Raw genomic sequence first — 12,519 nt, 5'->3', positions numbered from 1 at the left:
CTATGGCAGGCCTTAACAATCCTGAAGGCAGAGTGCTTGGTAACATGTGAGATGGTGCTCTAGCATGAGCTGAGCCTGTCTGCAGCTTTCGGAACCATGTCCTTATAGCTGTTCTATGATATAGCCTACCATATGCTCTTAAAGTGCCTTATAATCTTAAACGATTGTGGTAACTATGGTTTGGCTTTATCAAAACATGTCGTGTAAGGTGTCTAACACTTTGGAATAATACCCTCATCCCATTTCTGGGGATGAGGATATTATCCCTCCCTTCTAGAGGGACAAGACATGTTGAAACCTACTTACCCGGTTAAAGTTAACCAGAGCCCCAGCATCACAAAATGGATGCTGCTGCCACGACACAAGTCTGACCTCCTGCTGCTGGGAGTGATCCCAGCACGGGAGGCTTGGACAATAGGTTTCCTGCCTTGGGAGGTGCGAGCACCACCCCAGACAGGCCTTAGTGTATTGGGGCAGGGAGGGATGAAAGAAACGAGACACTGCCTGGGGCACACCAGCCCCAGTCCTGGCGCGAAACTGGATAAAGGGAAGGGGGTGTAACCACCCCCCTCTCAGGTCCCACCCATAAGGCGTGACCTAGCAGGCAACCCACCCCCCCAGATTAGTATAAGAGTGGTAGCTGGGCCCCAGGAGATTAGATTATCCTGAACCTGCAACTTGAACAGAAACTCTGGACCTTCGACATTCGACGAAAGAAGAAGACTGAAGAATCTCCCTTGTGGCCAAGGAGTGGCTACCCTGTGCAAACAGGCACCATCAAGAGACTTACCCTTTGCTTTGCTGAAGTTCTACGAGGGACTGACTGCAGAGCCCGACCAGAGCCTTGACTTCCAGACTTCTCCGACCCTGATCCACATCCACAGCTGGAGCTTAGATCCGTGGAGGCGACGAGAGACGTGGGACCGGCTACCTGGGAAAAGTGGCGAGTATCTTCCAGCACAGCTTCTGAGGTACCCTCGAAGTTGTGCACCGGGGATTGAGAAGCCCCAACCCCAAGCACCATCTGCACCGAAGATCAGCCCCCCACACTCCACGAGTCCTGCGTGGGGCCCTTCTGCATTTTCCTGCTTGCCGCGTCTGTCCGGTTGCTTGCCCGTTGGCTAGCGGCCTTTGCGACGACACACCTTTGAATCTTCACTGCTGTTTGGCTCCTCCAGACTGGCTCCCGCTTCCCTGCAAAAGAGAAGCACCCCAGACCTTCCTGGTCTGCACCAGAAGCAAGTCCTCCATTCTTCGTGGGTTCCGCTTACCAAGGCTTGGTGAGTCCTAGTTCGACTTCGACGCCGCCGACAGCAAGAGCCTTCGTGGGACAGCTCGCCTCCTGGTCGTCCTCGACGTCTCCTGGTACCCGTGGCTGCTGCGACAAGCTTCACCTCTTCGCCTGCAATCTTCACGACATCGCCTGGTTCCTTCCTGGTTCCACGTCGTCGCCATAGAAGTCCATGACGAAACCCGACGCAAGTTCCCACCTGTGCACCCGCAGCCCGTGGGCTAGGTAACTTGGGTACTTAGGTGCTCACAAGGGTATTGACTATCCTAGGGTCTAATTTCCGAGTCTCGACTTTCTAGCTACTCCAGAAGTGTCCTAAAACTGCTTATTTCAGAACTGTACTACTTCTATCGATTTTACACATTACGCGTGAGTGTTTCCACTCTGCACCTGAATCCCGTGGGCCTCCCACTTCCTAACTGTTGGTATTGTAGTGTAGCCCCAGCAATGGCCTAGGCCTATTCTATTTCCATGACAGTGGTCCTTATACCACTTCTTTAGTATATGGTTTGCGTGGCCCCTAGGGCCTAACTGTATTACTTACCTGTGTGACCTAATGTATGCTTGAATAAGACTGTGTTGTACTTACCTCGAATCTCATAAAGAGTGCTGAGGGTTTGACTAGAATAAATACACTTTATTATATATATATATCTGTTGTGGTGTCCTTTCATTTGGTATTCAAGGGGTTACATATGGTATAACAGCTGGCTTCACATGCCATTCAGAGTTTAGCCTAAGACTGCTCTTGTCCATGCTACCACTAGGATAGCTGGTCTATAAGGTTGACTTTACAACCAATCACCATAAGGGTTGTTTGGACTGATACAAGGTGTACACTAGAATTAGTGACATCATATATCAGGCCAACTTCTCACAATAATAACCTGCTGGTCAGACTTCAATGTCTGCAAAATGCAACAGCTTTAACGTTACTGCACCTAAAGGAAAGAGGTACCTAATTTAAAGATAACCTGTTGCTCCAGCAAGGCACTCTATATACTAGTTTCCAGTTGGTGAGCGCACTTTAAATAAGTTGCTCCACTTTGGGCACCAATCAGTTGCAAAAGGACCCTAGGGTTTTTTTTTTTTAAATGTATCAAAGTTTCAAAATATCCCAGCCGACAAAATCTTTGAGGTCAGCCAGCAAATTCATGAAGTGCATTTCTAAATTTAAATGTTCGAGATGTTGTTTAAATGCAAAGAGAAACAGAAAACATCCTGGAATTCAGAAGTAAGATGAAAACCAACCCTTATCAGATTTGCAGTCGAATTCCTCATATTGATGTTCTACCAATCCTTTTCTTAATCCTCAACCTTCAAAACTCACATAACATTTAATATAATTTACTTCCCATTTGAAACTTTTCTGTGAGTAGCCAAAACATTGGTTATAACAAAACTATTTAGGTGATGAATACTACATTTTTAACCTGTTTATATCAAAAACATGTAGCCTGTTAGTTTCTCCGCAAGGCCTGTTTTTCTACACTTTCGATTCACAAATATTTTATTAATATTTTACTTCTCTTAGTCTATAAATAAACCATTTTTTTTAGTATATTGATTTGCGCGTGGCACTGAGTATTTTGTAATTTTTTCTGCGTGACTGGCTACATCCTTGCACCCATGAACTGCCTAAGAGTAGAGTAAGTCTTCTGCCTCAGCCCGCATGACCAAAAGGCAGGGTAATGGTATACTCTGAGAAATCCTCTATATGTCACATCTGATGTGGTTGTTGCTCACTTTAGGCATGAAAGTTTTGATCATTCTCTCAGCGTGCAATGTACATTTCTAAAACGTCATCAAGTTTTCTTTCAGCCTAATCGCAAAGAATTGTTAATAGTCTATCTTCAGGTGTGATGGTTGCATTTGTACCATGTAATCTGTAATTTGATGATTAGTATCAAGACTGCGTATAAGCGGTTTCCCAAAATCCACCTCTTTGTTACTAGGTGAATGTATTTGTGGTGTATATTTTTCTATATTTAAATGTACTAAATAAACAAAATTCATTACATTTAGCACCTCCTGCGCCATCTGAAGACATGGATAAGCACCGTCGTCGATTTAACATGAGGATGCTTGTGCCTGGTCGACCTGTAAAAGATACAGTAGCTCCTCCACCAGTGCCTGTGGAAAGGCCAACATATAGAGAAAAATTCATCCCACCGGAACTCAGTATGTGGGACTATTTTCTGGCAAAGGTAGGTAATTCTTAACTCAATATAGCAAAGCCACTGATTGACGGTTGTTTCAAAATTAAGACTGGCCTTTATAAAATAGCAGAAATAAATGCCAAATTAAAATGAATCAAATCAAATAAGGTGTTTGTTAAGCGCGACTACTCACCCGTATGGGTCTCAAGGCGCTGAGGGGTTCGCAGGTTCCAGTCCATCAAGGAGAGGGTCAGTCAAAGAGCCAGGTTTCAGGTTCCTTGCGAAGATGGGGAGTGATGTTATCTGTCTGAGGTGGAGCGGGAGGTCGTTCTAGGCTCTGGCCGCGCGGAATGAGAAGGAGAAGTCTCCCGATCTGGTCTTTCTTGTGCGGGGGAGCACGGCGTAGGAGAGCTGGGCTGATCGTAGGGTCCTTTGGAGTGCGTGGAATTTGAGTCGGCTATTCAGGTATGCTGGTCCGGTGTCATGGGGGGCCTTGTGAGCATGGGTTAGCATCTTGAACGTGACTCTAGCTTCGATGGGGAGCCAGTGGCGGGTGCGCAGGTTCTGGGAGATGTGGCAGTGTCTTAGCAGGTTGAGGACCAGTCTTGCGGCGTTTTGGATGTTCTGTAGCTTGCGGGTGATGTTTTTGTTTATACTGGCATAGATTGCCATTTGAAGGTCTTACGTAGGAGGCGGAGGGAGTGGAAGCAGGAGGATGAGATGGAGTTGATCTGGCAGTCCATTTTGAGCTGTGAGTCCAGGATGATTCCCAGGTTGCGTGCGGGGTCCGTGGGGGTGGGTGGGCTTCCGAGGGCGGGGGGCCACCAGGTGTCGTTCCAGGCATCTGGGTTTGGGCCCATGATGAGTACTTCCCTTTTGTTGGTGTTTAGTTTTAGGCAACTGTTTTTCATCCATTTGGCAATGGCTTCCATGCCTTCTCAAAAGTTGAGTCTGGCGGTGTTGGGTTCGTTGGATAGGGAGAGGATGAGTTGGGTGTTGTCTGCGTTTGACACAATGTTGAGTCTGTAGGTTCTGACGATGGGGGCGAGCGGAGCCAGGTAGACGTTGAAGAGCGTAGGGCTGAGGGAGGACCCCTGGGGTACTCCACAAGTGGTAGGTGTAGGGTCAGAGTGGAAAGGGGGGAGTCTGACCCGCTGCGTTCTTCCGGAGAGGAAGGAGCGGATCCAGTCGAGGGCCTTGTCTTGGATCCCTGCGTCGTGGAGTCTGCGTATTAGGGTGCGGTGAGAGACTGTGTTGAACGCCGCTGAGAGGTCGAAGAGGATGAGGGCTGCTGTTTCTCCTTTGTCCAGTAAGGTACAGATGTCGTCTGTTGCGGCGAGGAGGGTGATTTCCGTACTGTGGTTTTTTCTGAAGCCGGATTGGGAGGAGTCTAAGATGTGCTCTTCGATGAATGTGGCGAGTTGGCTGTTGATGGCTTTCTCGATGACTTTCGCTGGGAACGGGAGCAAGGAGATGGGTCTGTAGTGAATACACCCGTTTCCTAGCTTGCTATCCTACCTTTGTACATTGATGCTAGCTCAATTGTTTACAAAAATAGATTTGCCTTTTAAATGTATTTGTTTGCTCATCACTTTGGTGCTCTTCTAATTTTTTACCCACTTCTAATAAAGAACAACCGAAGTGTTACAAATTAAAATGATTCTCCTGAAAGATATAAAAGCACAGAGTTTTCTTAACTAGCTTTGGCACTGGCATATTAAAATAGATTAGGCTACTGTACTCAAACCAAACAGTGAAAGTAACATAACATGTATTTGTAAAGCGCTTGTTGACACAGAAGGGTAGCTTGGCGCTGAATACCAGATGTTTATTGTTACCCAACTCAATGGTACTCATTTTATCGACCTCTGAAAGATGAATGCCTGAGTGGACCTGCCGAGGTTTGAACTTGTGATCATGAGGTCAAACACAGACCCCTCAACCCCCCAATTGTGAACGCATTAGTCCACTAAGCCACCAGACCCGGCTAATGAGAGTACATGCTATTCATGTCTTATTGAAGCACTGACTGGTATGTGGGGGCACCAGACAAGCAAGCTTTCTCTCACCTTTGTTGTTTGCCCTGGCCATGGAGCAACTAGCCTTTATGGCAAAGGGCTCGATTTGGGGTATTCGGTATACCACTGACTATTAGTTATCACCTTATGTCATAATGTGCGGATTACCTCCTGGCATATATACGAGATGCAGATCACAACTTGGAGGGAATTGAGGACACCTGACAGACAGTGGTGAAGTCTCAGTCCACAAAATAAATACTAAAAAATAATCTATCTTCCCTGTTAAACTGCTAGGAGAGCAAGACCAAATCCTCCTGCTGGCATTCACCCTCCGATCAGAATGGGCCACGCTAAAGTATCTCTGAATATAAATATATCACGATGGACAAACTAATCTCAGGTAACAGAGATAAACCAGTTACATCTGAAAGAGACTATTAGTTAAGATTCCTTAGTATTACCCCCAGGCGTTGGACTGGATCCGAATCCGAATCATTTTTTCTCAGCAGTACCCCTACGTGTCGGTAGGTGATGTCATTCGACTCCGCGCTCGTCTTCGGCGTCTTGATCGCCGGGATGACGTTGTGGTATCTACTAAGACACCGCCCCTCCGTGCTGACATCAGTTCTTTCTTTTTCCGTGCCAGCCAGCACAGATCTGGAGAGAGCGGTACCTTTAGTCATTTTTCGTCTAAACTTTTTCGAGTTTTTGTCGACATCTTTTTTTGAAGTCTTACGACTCCTGGTGCAGGAGGGATGTCAATTCGACGACCCGGTTTCAAGCCTTGTGACTCCTGTCACGAGCTGATGTCGGTCACCGATCCGCACCTTGTGTGCCTTTGGTGCCTTGAGCGCGACCACGACCTGAACTCGTGCTCCAACTGTCGGGCCCTGAACCCTAAGTCCTTGGACGCCCGGCAGTCGGGACCAGGCCGTTTGAGGTCCCAGGCGAGGGTCATTGAAGTCTTCGTCATCAGTTAAGTCGAAGGACAAGAAGAAGGCGAAGAAGCATTGTCGCTCTTCGCCTATTCCCCGTCAGTCGGCCGACCCGATGCAGGACACGGAGGGTTGTTGTTCTCCGACTCCACCCTCGGAGCCTGCTAGGACAGCTCCGCGCTTCCCTCCCTTTCCGGGAGCCGGAGCATCCCCTGCCCAGCTTTGTGCATTTTACAAAGCCCTCCACTCCATCTTTGGGCAGCCCGACTCCACCAGGTTGAAGAGCTGGACTGGAGAGAGGAGTTGCTTCTCCCCCTAACGTGGCTACGGAGGAGAAGGCTTCCTATGCTGTGGTGTTGCGTAGGGCGGCTGAGGCCTTGGGCCTTGGGCTTCCTACGGTGGCAGTCAGGACTAACCTCCTGACTGAGGTGCTTCAGCCGGCAGCAGCATCTTCGGAGCCCTTGCTCCCTTTCAATGAGTCCCTAGCTGATGTCCTTCTGGGCTCCTGTTCCAAGCCCAGCACAGAGGCTCCTGTGGATAGGATGATTGCCCGATGCCACCGCCCGACCCTGGGTGACCCACTTTTCCTCTCCCAACACCCTACCCCCGAGAGCTTGGTGGTCCAAACCTCATCCTCGAAAGGAAGCGGTTTCCCTACAGCCAATCAAGATAGGGAACCCAAGAAGATGGACCATGTTGGGAAAAAGATGTTTCCTTCTGCCAGCTTAGGACTGCCGTCGGTAAACACCACATTTCTCTTGGGCCGTTACACACATTCGGTGTGGGAAACTGTTGCGCAAGTGCTGCAACAGTGCCCGGAGGAGGCCCGGGCTGTTCTCGCACGTGCTGTTGCTGAGGGTGAAGACACAGCAAAGTTCACCATCCGGTGTGGGCTGGATTCCGCCGACTCGCTGGGTAAGACTATTTCCACGTCGGTAGCCCCAAGGCGCTATGCCTGGCTAAGAACCTTTGTCCCTTCTCCGTCAGGAAGTTACGGCTCTCTTGGCCAAGGGAGCTATCGAGTGAGTCCCGTGCCGGAATTAGGTCGTGGTTGTTATTCCCACTACTTCCTGGCACCCAAGAAGGACAACAAAGCCTGCGTCCTATCTTGGATCACAGGGACGTCAACCGCTTCCTCCGGAAGGAGAAGTTCAAAATGTTGCTATTGGCTCAGTTCCTGTCTGCCCTCAACCTTGGTGACTGGATGGTAGCATTGGACTTGAAGGACACATATTTTCATATCCCCATCTTACCTGCCCACCGGCGCTACCTTCAGTTCACAGTAGGCAAAGAGCATTTTCAGCAATGTCACCAGCTCTGTGCGTTGTAATTTCCAAGGCAGCACTGGCTCGGCGATGCTTTTCGTCTCGAGTGGAATTGCGGTCTTCTATACGCCTTTCCGCCTATACCACTTCTGTCCAGAGTACTGAAGAAGATCAAGCGCTACCGGGCCCAAGTCATTCTTGTGACTCCGGAATGGGCACCAAGAGTCTGGTGTCCCAAGCTATTGAACATGGACATCGATCCGCCGATAAGACTGCCTGTTCGGAAGGATCTTCTGTCGCAGGGGATGGTCCTCCACCCAAACCTGTTCAGCCTCCACCTTCTTGCATGGAGATAGAGTAGGGACAGTTGACAGCTTTCGACCTCCCTGCTGAAGTCTGTAATGTCATCTCGGCAGCCAGGCGTCCCTCTACTAAAACAGTATACGCCTGTTGATGGAACAAATTTGTGGTGTGGTGCGCGGCTAAGGGTGTGGATCCCCTTTCTGCCCCTCTTTCTGAGTTCTCCTCTTCATACTGTCTTTGGCCCAACAGGGTTCTGCTCTGGGCATCCATAAAGGCTATCCTTTGACCATTTCAGCCTTTGTCTTCCTGATCAGCCTTCTCTTTTCAAGTCCCCTATTGTAAATCCTTTCCTTGAGGGCATTACTCACCTTTTTCCTCCTATTCCTTTCGGAATGCCCCAGTGGTACTTGAATCTTGTCTTTACTTACCTTATGTGCGCTCCTTCCAAGCCACTACATAATTATCTTCTCAGACTCTGGACTTTAAAAACTGCTTTTCTGGTTGCCATCACCTCTGCTCGCAGGGTGAGTGAGCTTCAGGCACTATCTTCTAAACCTCCTTTCCTTGCTGTCCATCCGGACAGGGTTGTCCTTCGAACTAGATCTTCTTTTCTACCCAAAGTGGTTATCTCTTTCCACACAGGACAGACTATCACATTGCCCACCTTCGTTCAGTTCTCCAGGACTTTCTGGTGTAACTTAATTCGCAGACCCGCCTCCGGGGTTGGTATTGCTGAGGTATCTATTCTAAGGTAAGGAATCTATAACTAATAGTCTCTTTCAGATGAACTAGTTACTTACCTTTTGTAACGATATATCTGTAAAAGACATATATTAGTTATAGATTCCTTACCGCCCCACCCATCCTTCCCGTTTCGCGAATTGACTTCTAGAATAATGGACTCCCTTTCGGGTCCCTAGTTTTGTGCACAAGTGATCAGTGTCTTGCATGGCTCTACGCTTCTGGCGTGGAATGTTGTGTAAAAGAACTGACTTCAGCGCGCCGGGGCGGCATCTAAGTAGATACTTTTGTGTCTTCTGAGCGATCAGCGATCACGACGCTGAACGTGGAGTCGACCGACGCCACCTACCGACGTGCAGGGGTACTGCTAATAAAAAAATATTTGTATCCAGTCTGACACCTAGGGATAATTCTACGTTTAAGAATCTATAACTAATATATGTCGCTCACAGATATATTGTTACCGAAGGTAAGTAACTTGTTTGTCTATACTCAAGTCAGTCGCTTTTCGGTGCAGACTCCCACTGCTCGCTATTGATAGAATTGCTATTTCTAAAATTGTGACCTTACTCAGACTTTGCAGGCCTTCTTATGTCACTGCCAGTTTTTCTCCCGTGGAAGTTTTTTTTAAAGACGTCCATAGGATGTTATCCAACTTGATATCAGAAATTGGATGAAGAAGAATGGCATTACATTACGTAACATAATGTGTATTTGAAAAGCACACGTTCACCCGGAGGCATCTTGGTGCTGAATAGCAGATGTTTATTGTTACGCAACTCAATGATATTATATCGACCTCAGATGGATGAAATGCTGAGTGGACCCTTCTGGATTTGTACCTGTGACTGTGAGGTCGAACACAGGCCCCTGTAGTGGACGTGTTAGTCCACTGAGCCACCAAACCCAGCTGTTCTCGGTATACAAAAGTGGCATGTCAGCCCCCGACTTTGAATTATTCCAGCTGGCAGCACAGCTTCAGTTGCTTACAAGATATTGATATTGCAGATTTAGACTCCTGCTCCAAGCTGATCAGTGCAGCCAAGTTAGGCTGTAAAAGCTGAATCAGATGACTCTGACTAACACCCACATCTAAAATTCTGATAGACTGCTTAGTGTGCTTTCAGGAAGTGTACAAACACTGCAAAAGATGTCCCTCGAATGCTTCCGAGTGTGAAATAGGTGAGTTATATGACAACGCATGCCTGGAGACTTAAAGAACAGGGTGCCTATCACAATAGCGCATTGGGACAATTTATAATGTACAGTGCTCTTGTGTGAGCTGTACACCTCACATGGGGAAGCACAGCAGATGAATTAAGTTATGCTAACTCATAGACTGGATAGTAAAAACTGTCATCTTTTCTCTATAAAGCACTCCCAGGACCTTCTATTCTGGCATAATGATAGTGTGGGTTCTGTGGAACACTAAAACAAATGCAGAAACGACAACACAGAATGACTTAAAACAATAGTATACAGCAAGAGTGCATCAGAAAGGTGTAATTTAAATTACTTCATTTTAATTTCCCACACCAAACTTACCTGTCGCCTAAAAGGATTGGGAAAATATTTCAGGGGCGAATTATACATGCTCTAAATGAGGAATGGTGTGCAGACCTCTAAGACATAGTCTAAGGATGTCATCTCATTGGGGAATTCTGGGCCTGAACTAGATGAGAAAAAAATAATGATGACCTTTACAAATGACAACTTACACGACAAAACGAGTACAACAAACAGAACGCAAAATGGATGGTGTCCCAATATTACGAGTGGCAAACGTATAAGGTCCAGATGTCACTAATTAGTGCATCATTCAGCATCCCTTGGCACAGAAGCGGCTCGTGGTGGCTGGGCGACTAGGGCTCTTCAATCAACCATTTTATTTGTTTGGTGATATGTAATTGCTAATAACCTCTTTGTCCTAACAGAACATATCTCATGCTTACAAACTTCTAAGTCGGCTGCTCCAATTTAGGAAAGAGTTGTAGACCCACCTCTTTAAAGAACAATACATACCAAAGCATTAATCATCCACAACCCGCCTACCTCTCCTATCACTCAATGACTTTATACTTGTCTTGACTTGTTCAGTACTTAGCTACTTTTTGGCTATCTTCACGCTGTAGAAATAACATATACAGACAAATGCAATACACTTCATACGTAGTTGGATTCAAACGTTCACTTGATTGTGAAGTTGAGAAACCTAATAAAATACTTCTCACCATTAATACCTTGGAAATTCCATGGTATTTTTTTGCTCGGATTCATGCTGTGGATGAAGCCTGGCCTTACAGACAGACAGAATTGTTTTGTTCAGCAGTGAAACAAAAGGTGACAAAGACGCAAAACCTTTTATATTCGATACACACCAACAGCAGATTCCTCCCCTTTTGAATACTCTCCCATGCAACAGGGTGGATCAGTAAAATCTTGAGCATACCCCTGACGCCGGCAGGATTCGCCGATGGCTCTGCATGATGTCGCTCCCCACTAATGTGACATGCACAGATCTATATAAGCACCACCCTTGATCACTGAAATCAGTGCCTTTCTGCGCTAACAGACATGGATCCAGAGTTACGACTCATCTCTTTGAGACTTCTTCTTGTTCTAAATTTGTGAAAATCCAGTATACAGGGCTATTATCTTAATTTTTAAATCTGTAGGGTTCAAACTCTATGGAGAATGTCGCAAACAAATGTCAGTGACCCACTTGTGTGGTTTGTTTATGGTGCCTGGGGTGAGATCGTGACTCCAAGGCCTGCAGTGTTTGCACCCCAAGGCCATTTGGGATATAGAATCTAAACTCTTTATTGTAAAGCAGTGCAAGACCCTGCAACGGGATTGGTCGAGGTCAAAAGGTAGGCCCTGTTTCCGCTCCCAAGATCGCTTTGCGAGTGGGCTTCTTTGCGCTCGTTGTCATCAGAGATATCGATAAAAGAAGCGCAAGAAGTCCAAGCGAGACTCATCCCTGTCCTGCCACTCTGCCACCAGAGAACGTGTGAGGGTATCATCTTGCCTCCAGGTCGTGCTCCCGAATTCCGTCACCTTCGGAGTCAATCTTACCTTGGTCCCACAGCAACTGGAATTTCTTGGTACGTCAACGACCCCTTGGAATATCGATAAATTTTGCAATGCCATGCTACTTATTTTTGCCACATTACTGGCTCTCTCTGTGCATACCTTTGGGCGCTTAACGGTTGAGAGGCCTCCCAACAGGCCTTCTGCTGGCTGCTCTGCCCTCTGGATTCGCTCAGGACTACAGACAAACTGGTGCCATGACCTACGCCAGATCGTGATCTGATGATGCCGGCACCATCGCTCTGAGCAATGATGACCAGCCCATAATGCTGTCTGACACCGTGACAACACCACCCTGACCTTGACCGAGGCCGCCTGCTCCTTTGTCTGAGCTGCATCCCCTTTACCATCCTTCAGAGTCAGACACATTGCCTTTAACTCCCGGGAGGGCTCAGGTCCTTTTTGACCTATACAAACCAAAGACACCAGAGCACACCTTACATATGTTGCTTTTATCCTAAGTACATTAGGCACTCTCACCGTAGGCGTTCAGTATTCTCTTCAAAGTTCTGTAAATGGTGTCACAACAAAAAAGTCCCAAATTCGTAATTGCAGCTGTAGGGTAAATCCAAAGTCAATCTTTATTCCTTATGTATAAACAGCAGCCAACGCGCGTTTTGCCCTCCCGGGCTTCCTCAAGGCTCGCGATTAGAAAGTTATTGACCTTATGTCACCAAATTGTCCAAATTTCATAATAAATATGTTGCAAAGGTG

The 12,519-nt window shown here is 47.1% G+C and overlaps 1 protein-coding gene across 3 annotated transcripts in view; it reads left to right on the top strand.

Moving 5' to 3' along the window:
- DMXL2 (Dmx like 2) overlaps window positions 1–12,519 on the top strand; it is a 2,034,639-nt gene that overhangs the window by 1,183,847 nt on the left and 838,273 nt on the right. For all 3 annotated transcript variants that reach the window (XM_085644194.1, XM_085644192.1, XM_085644193.1), the window contains exon 29: window positions 3,317–3,498. In XM_085644194.1, coding sequence (XP_085500320.1) covers window positions 3,317–3,498 — 182 coding nt within the window. The remainder of the gene's footprint in view (window positions 1–3,316; window positions 3,499–12,519) is intronic.

Source organism: Triturus cristatus, chromosome 3_1 (genome assembly GCF_964204655.1).
Source record: "Triturus cristatus chromosome 3_1, aTriCri1.1, whole genome shotgun sequence".
Classification (NCBI taxonomy): domain Eukaryota; kingdom Metazoa; phylum Chordata; class Amphibia; order Caudata; family Salamandridae; genus Triturus; species Triturus cristatus.
Note: the sequence above shows the minus strand (reverse complement) of the source record. Positions and strands in the feature narration are given on the sequence as shown.